The 7,946-nt window shown below is 48.4% G+C and overlaps 1 protein-coding gene across 1 annotated transcript; it reads right to left on the reverse strand.

The window, feature by feature from the left end:
* Window positions 1–849: 849 nt before the first annotated feature.
* Window positions 850–6,560, reverse strand: zbtb18 (zinc finger and BTB domain containing 18). The gene is given in 3 exon segments (XM_057047482.1): window positions 850–4,155; window positions 4,158–5,174; window positions 6,342–6,560. Coding segments are annotated over 3 exon segments (1,752 nt in total). The 5' UTR covers window positions 6,382–6,560; the 3' UTR covers window positions 850–3,460.
* Window positions 6,561–7,946: the final 1,386 nt, after the last annotated feature.

Here is a 7,946-nt window from a genome sequence, read left to right on the forward strand (position 1 = left end):
GACCTACATTCACCGCAAACCTCGCACAGCCTCCTCGCGCAGAGAGCGCGAGCAGTTGTCTATAAGCAGATGTTCACTTACAACACCGCAGACTACAATTAATGATCTCCGAGCCGTCCATATGACCGAAGGATGTTTCCTACAGCAGTTATCATGACGCCTGCTGTTCCACTGCAGCGAGGCGCTCAAAACAGGCTCACAAAGATGCTCACTTTTAAGGAAAATGTCATCTGAACTCACACTGAACGGCCACGTGAATGGCCAAGTGTGAAATAATTAACCGGATGTGATGGGAAGGGCTCCTTCAAACAGCGTTAAGTTAGACCAACTAATAATAGGCATTCCTCAGACAATGTCATAAAGATTAGGAGTGAGCTTATCGCGTGTGTTCATGAGTGGGGGGTGGGAGGAGGGCTTACTGAGGAGACCATCTGTGGCCTAATGAACGCCGCTCCTTGGCCTCCAAGTGCAGGGGCTTTTCAGACATCTGTAGGAGCAGGTTTACTGAGCAGCAGTGCACTCGCTAAAGCTGATTTCCTTACTGCAGCGCTGTTGAGGAGCTTTGGATGGAGGTCGCGTGGGCGCGCGCGCGTGTGTAGAATCTTGGATCTCCACAAGCTGCGGCAGCGCAGCCTACACCTCCACCAGCAGAGCTAGCCCTAACCCTAACCACAGGGCACTGAGCGGGCACCGAGGCCTGTGCGTTGGGTCCAGGTATGACCCGCCAGAGATGCACACACAAGCATGTTCGTGCACGTTCCAGTCGCCTCCCGAGCGGCTCTAAACGCAGCTGAAATCCTTTCATTTACTGAATGAAAAGTGACACAAACCAAAAGCGCACACTCGTGGTGAATTTCAAGATTCTTATAATTTATTGCAATTTGCACACAATTTAAAAATGTCAACAACAGCACACCAAAAAAATTTTACAAAACTAAACACAATTAGGATTTACTCCCCTCAAAGAAGAAAAAAAAAATCAACCAACTATGATTGTCAAAGCTAAAAATGACTAAATCTGAAAAAGGAACATGAAAAAGTTTTTTATTTTAAACCTTAACAGGGAGCAAATATATCTGAAAGTTTTTTTTTCCTTTTTTAATTGCAAGACAATGATTGTCCTTGGAAAAGACTGATTCCCGCCATCTGCCTTTAAATAGACCGTCTATGACGTTTGAATGTTTAATTTTCTTAGTCAAAAAAAGCCTCCATGAGGTCGTCGGGGTGTTTGATGATGTCGCTCCCACCCTAAACTCCCACTTTTAAAAAATAAAATATTAATAGTAAAAACAGCCTGGACTACAGCAGTTTAAGGCGGTCAAGTACAACCAGAGGAACTCAACAAAAAAATAAATACAGCCGTGAAAACAGCAGGATGGAGTGAGAAGAAATGAGAAGAAACGAGACGACGCAGCGCAAAACCGCTGCGGCGTCACCCACACTGGCGGCGCCTGTAGGTGCCAGCAGATGACAGGATGGCGCGCGCGACCACCTTCGTCCTGCGCGCACATAAATATCCATAAATCAGCCATGTATGATTTTGGATTGTATAAACGCTTGACCATTGCTTCGGGGGAAAAAAATAAAATAAATAAATAAACAGATGCAGCCCCAAAAACATGTCACATACAAAAAAAAAACTTTCCAATCACGTCATCAAAAATAAGACATCATTTTCAGATAATTTATACATGACTATTTCCCTGTATCAAATACTTCCATAGCATCATTTTTTTTTTAATAAAGGCATCTTTTCAGAAAAAACAGATCTGATTTCATGTCTCTAAAAAAAAAAAAGGTGCATTCAGGCATGCGTCTCTCTCTCCCGTCCACCTCAGCGTAAGGACGCGTCGCAGCGCTTGGAGGGGGAGGAGGAGGGGGGGGCAAAGACATCTGACCCTTCCCCTCTTCAGCAGGACACCCCCATTTCAGCCCCTCTCCCCACAACTCTTGATGTCTGTATTAAGAGCCTCATAACTGCACTTGACCAGAATCCACATCTGCAACAAGCAGAATTAATTAAGAACCGGCTCCGTCGGGAGAGGACGGAAAACAGAAACGTACAGCAGTGGAGAAATTTTAACGCCTGAGGAAGAGCAGGAAGTGCTTGGTGGATCTTCAGCAGGTTAATTTGACTGGTAGCAACCAGGCCACACACACACACACACACACACACACCACACACACACACACACCACACACACACACACACACACAGCAGAGAGATCAGTGCATATAGACACAGGCGTAAAATGCTTCATCACATCGCTTCAACATCCAATGGAAACACATTCGGTAACATTCTTCTAGGAGCCAGACCTACCAGAAGTAGGGTTTAGGAAAAAGATCTAAGTCTTCACTGCCCAAAGTTTTTAACGTTCCAATATTTTCCCCTGATGGAAAAAAAAAACAACCCTCAAATGTTCAAGACAAAACTCAAATTTTCATGCATTTTTCCTATGTTGGTGAGAATAAAGGTCAGAGCCGCACCCTGGAGTCACAAATCAAAGAAAAAAGCCTATCCTCAAATATTTGATCACTTACAATGTGTACAGTAATACAGCAAATTCACATTTTATTTTAAAATATACAAGTTTGGACATCATGCAACAACAGCAGGTCCCATTACAAAAAGTAACAAAATAATATTAATAATTATTAATAAAAAACTGTAGCCGATTAAAGTTCTAAAACTATAGAAGAACAATATACAACAACTTTAAATTAAATACCTTTTAAAGAAGAGATGTTTTAAAGACTGCCAGCTACATTAAAAAAATCTATTCATAACAATAATAACAATATCAATAGTAATAATAATAATAATTTGTAAGGTCTTTTTTATTTTTATAAAATACTTCAGATTGATTGGAAGTGATAAAAAGGAGGCTGTGCATTGCATGAGTGCCATCGGTTTGTCAGTCAGCTTTAACCAGAACACCCAAGAGCTTTAACCAGCGTTAAGGAAAGAAGAGAAAATCAAAAGAGTCAGAACACACTCGTGCACGTCAGGGTGACTTCTGTTTCTGCCAGAGTAGTGCAGCGGCGGCGTGGATTTGATCACAGTACCCGTTTAGTGTATTAAAAGGAATAAATTCAGTGTGTTTGACCCGACCGGCGCCGGTCAGAGTGTGTCTGAGATGAAACGGAGTAAAATCTCTTCAGAAGAGGCGGGACATTCTCACTGGGACCAGAGTCCTCGGAAGTGATGAAAACCACCCAACGGAACTTGTTGCCAAATAAAATAAGGAGCTCAGAATCAAATAGAACAAAACTGCCCCCAAAGAGTAAAGAAAAGCAACTCAGTAGTAACATTTTCATGTGCTATTAAAGTGCAATCGAATGAGATTTTGCGACAAAAAGGTGAACCCCAGATATGAACGTTTGCAACCTCCCTTTTACCTCCCCGTTCTGCCCTTCCTTCTCGCTCCTTCCCTTAAACAAAGCCGGCAGTTTGTCCCTACTTCCACAGCTCCTGCGAACTGTCCTCGATGGCCCAGTCCCTGACGTTAGGCAGCGCCAGCGGTTCGCTCTTCACCGACAGGGAGTTGACCAGTTCGCAGTGAAACTTGCGGATGTGTCGGTACAGGTCCCCCGACTGCGTGAAGCGCCGCTCGCACCATTTGCAAGCGTGCGGCTTCTCACGCGTGTGCACCACTGCGTGGCGGCTGAGGTTGTGTGAGTACTGGAAGCTCTTGCCACAAGTGGTGCAGGTGTAGGGTTTCTCGCCGGAATGTGTCCTCTCGTGGCGCTTCAGCGTGTACATGCACGAGAAGGTCTTGTTGCAGATGGTGCAGGTGGGCACGTTGACGTCTCCGGCGGGTTTGGAGCGGATGCCCTCCTGCTCCCGGAAGTGGGAGCTGAGGTGGAGCTGGAGGATGTGCGGGGAGGGGAACACCTTGTTACAGAGCGGACACATGAAGATCTGGGTGTGTGGAGCCGACAGCATGTTGGAGACGTAGGGCAGCAGGGAGCTGTCCATGCTGGCCGCCTCCGCCTGGGCGCGCTCGTTCTCGCCCCCCAGTATGTCCTCGTCATCCGCCATGGCCGAGGGCTTCTCGTCCCGCTCGAGCTCTGAGGCGAGAGAGGCCTCTCTCAAAGCGGACAGGTGTGCTTCCAGGCCCAGCCTCCGCTGGGCCGACAGGGGGCCCCCCCCCCGTGGTGGGCCAGGCCGCCATTAGCGCTGGGAACGGTTGCCTTCGTAATGCCGCTGTGCTCCATTGCATAGTCCCCACCCCCCAGTTCATCGTCCTCGTCAGAGGCCACGCCCTTCTCCACCTTCACCCTCACAGCCAGCGGGCCCTGGAGGCTGTCGGGTGTTGCGGCGCCGCTGAAATACGACTGCTGGTGGTTGGAACTGTTGCTACCACCGATCGGTTTAACCGAAAGATCCAGGACGCAGTCGGCCGTGTCGTTGGACACCCTCCTGCCCCTGTGGCCCCTGCGAGAGTTCACCGAGCAGTGAGACCTCTGAGAGAGTGACCCGGTAGAGCTGGTGGGGCTGCCGGCTGGGGACAACAGCTTCCCTCCTTCCCTTAACCCTTCCCCAGTCTGCATCTCGGCCTCACCCTGACCCGGGCTGGTGGGCGCCATCGCCGGGGTTCCTGGTCTCTCAGCAGATGGCAGCCTTATCCACAGCGGCCCTCCTTCGGCTTTCCCCTCCTCCTCTTCATCACTGTGCAGTAGGTCGGCTGTAGCCGGGCGGCCCGTAGAACCATCTGAAAGACTGTCGGCCTTGTCGGAGCAGCTGGAACCGCCATCTTCCTCTCTGCGCGTGCTGTCCGCTTCTGCCGTAGCTTTCTGCTTAAGTCGTTTCTTACACACCTTGACGATGTCGTACATGTGCAGGTAGCTGGCTGCCGCCAGCACATCCTCCACGGGAAGGTTCTGAAACTGCAGCTTGCCCTCATACATGAACTCTAGGAGCAGGGAGAAGGCCGGGGCCGTGACAATGTCACTATTTAGGTGCACCACGTCCCTCTTGTCCAGCTGGTCCTTGTAGAAGAGGTGGAAGTACATGCTGCAGGAGGCCAGCACGGCGCGGTGAGCCCGGAACTGCGCATCGCCGACCAGCACAGTGGAGTCGCACAGGAAGCCCTGGTGCCGCTGCTCGCTCAGACACTGAAGTAAATGTCTGCTGTGGTCTGGGAACTCCATCCTGCCGTCCTCATAACCTGCACACACAGATAAGACACAATTAAAGCAGGCATCGGATACATGTCTCATTATACCTCTATTTTAAGATGGATAGATAGATAGATAGATAGATAGATAGATAGATAGATAGATAGATAGATAGATAGATAGATAGACAGACAGACAGACAGACAGACAGACAGACAGACAGACAGACAGACAGATAATTTTTTAATAGAAGGAAAAAATACAGGTACATTTGGAGATTCTGGGGTTGTTATTCCAGAGTTAACAACATTTACTTAATGATTTACTTAATTATCTTACAGGAGGAAGATTAAACAAAAACAAAAAATGGGAGAAAAGGAAGATGAGGAGACAAAAGTCAGAGGACACGTATGGCACGAGGCGCTGAAACGGAACCGACGAGCATTAGAAAGATCGGGAGAAGGCAGCCCGATTAAAAACGTGAATGCGACGCCAATACGCAAAAAAGAGGGAATAATACAACAACGTAATTTTTTTATGTAAAGCGTTATTTAACTTTTAGGGAGTGCTGATGGTTTTAGCTCAATAACGGACACATTTACGCTCCCATACAAAGACACCACATCATGTTAAGTCCTCACACTCCCGCATACGTTCGCCACAAAACCCTTAATTCTGAGATTATTTACAGGATTTAAAATTAAACACGGAAATTGTCAAGAATAAATGCCGGAGCCAATTTTTCAGTTCAGATTAGAGATTAAACTTTAATCTCAGGTGAATGACAGATTTCTTTACACCTCCTCTCTTCTTTCTCTCTCCAGCTCCTCTGCCTGCACTCCTGGACTGTCGCTGCTCCTACGCTGGTTATTTTTATTAACCCACTTTGGCCTGGCCTGGCACAGCCCTTTTAGGTAACCGGCTTTCAGCCTCACACACTATCTTTACTCACGCAGTACACGCACGCACACACACACATACAGTCAGCAGCAGCCTACCTATCCTCCACCTCCGCAGGTTAAGTCCAGCAGGAAAAACCGACCAATGGAAATAGCACAAAACAAGACGGCTTGTCCCCTGTTAACCCGCAAGCTGCGACTTTAGATTAGACGTCAGGATAAAAACTTTTTCGACGCTCTTTAAAATCAGATTTAATCCGACTGACTGACCACTAATGAAGCGGGATAAAATGAAGCCGACAAAAGATGAAATCCCACCTGTTACCCATGTGGATTTGTCCTGCCTGAGGAAGTACATGTGTCCCGCTCTGCGCCGCGTTAACCACAGCAGCTAAATCACCTCATCTGAATGAAGCTGAACCAAGAATGTCCGCGCGTGTGTGTGTGTGTGTGAGTATTGTGTGTATGTGTGTTCTCCCTCTCCAGCTCCTTCAGACTGCTTTTAATGAGGGGGCTTACAGGGACAAGGGTGTACCACCTCCTACCCGCCCCCCAGTACCCACCTCCCTCCCCTCCTGTCCAGCCAAACCCCTCTGCCACCTCCTCCCTGCGCACACACACAGAGTCCGTCACTCTTTTCTATCTGACCCTTTCAAGAAAAAACCCGCACATCCGCGCTGTAGTTGCAACTGCCTTCTACTTCAGCACCCCCCACCCACATCCACCCTCCGCCCACCGCCACCTAGAAGAGAAGATTTACAGTACAATCACTGTAAGTGCCCTGCTCGTCACAGCATCAATCCTAATCCTTAAAGATGGCTAAAAATAAAGACGGCGGTGGCGGCAGGGAGGGAGCCATCGGCGCCGGGGCAGGAGGGCAGCAGCCCATCGTCACCTGGTCCGCCAGACCCAGCCGGTGCGAACACAGAGGGGCAGGAACGGAGAGGGGGTAAGAGAGGGAGAGAGGCAGAGGGAGAGGCTGGGACAGCCGGGGAGGGAGGCTTACCCACATCTGATCCAGCTGACGGGGGCCATATGGCAGCTGCTAGCCAGATAAAGAGATTAAGACTAGGAGGGAGTGCGATTACAGCTGTCTAGCCAATTCAGGCAGCTCAAATCTGCAACTTCTAAATTAGTCTCCTCGACTCCAGCCGGCAAGAGGAGCAGACGCGCACGCTTTCAAGTCATTTTACGGCCAGTTAGAGTCGAGTTAAAGGAAAAAGGATTAAAAACCCTGCTTTTTAATAAGTGCTTTATCCATTGAAATGCTTTTTATTTTAAATTAAAAGTATTATTGACTGGATTTCAAATTATAACCACATCCTGGTAATAATAAGTAAAGTTGGAGCAGCAAGAAAACTTAAATTAAAATCTGCCATAGTTGCCGCTTTCAATTAAAGGGCATCTCGACACAACCTGTCACACGACACAGCCTAACAAAATCCCGCACGCAGGCGTCTGGACTACAAACTATAGTGTTCAATAACTACATTTAACTACCCCTCAGACGGGCAGTTCACACGCACGCACGCACACACAAACACACACACACAGAGAACCGTACCTGCAGCAGCACGCATCAACTTGATTAACTCCTCTGTAGCAGAACCGCCGCCTCTCTCGCTTTCCTTTCTCACTTCTCTGCTTGCTCGCTCTGAATCGCGAGTGTGTAGGACAGAGGAAGACGAGGGAGGCAGGCAAAAAAAACTCACACTGCTCAAACTGCGAAGGACAGATGCAAAGTGGAGGAGATGTTGGAGGGGGAACGAGATACCACTTCCCTCCTCCTCCTCCTCCTAACTGGCGCTGATCGTCAGCCACACACACACGCACACGAACACACAGCAGGCGTACGCACGCACGCACACACACACAGCTCTAACTCTCCCAGGCTGCCACTGAGACTCACAATAAAGGAGTGGG

This window comes from Takifugu flavidus, chromosome 11, assembly GCF_003711565.1.
Source record: "Takifugu flavidus isolate HTHZ2018 chromosome 11, ASM371156v2, whole genome shotgun sequence".
NCBI lineage: Eukaryota > Metazoa > Chordata > Actinopteri > Tetraodontiformes > Tetraodontidae > Takifugu > Takifugu flavidus.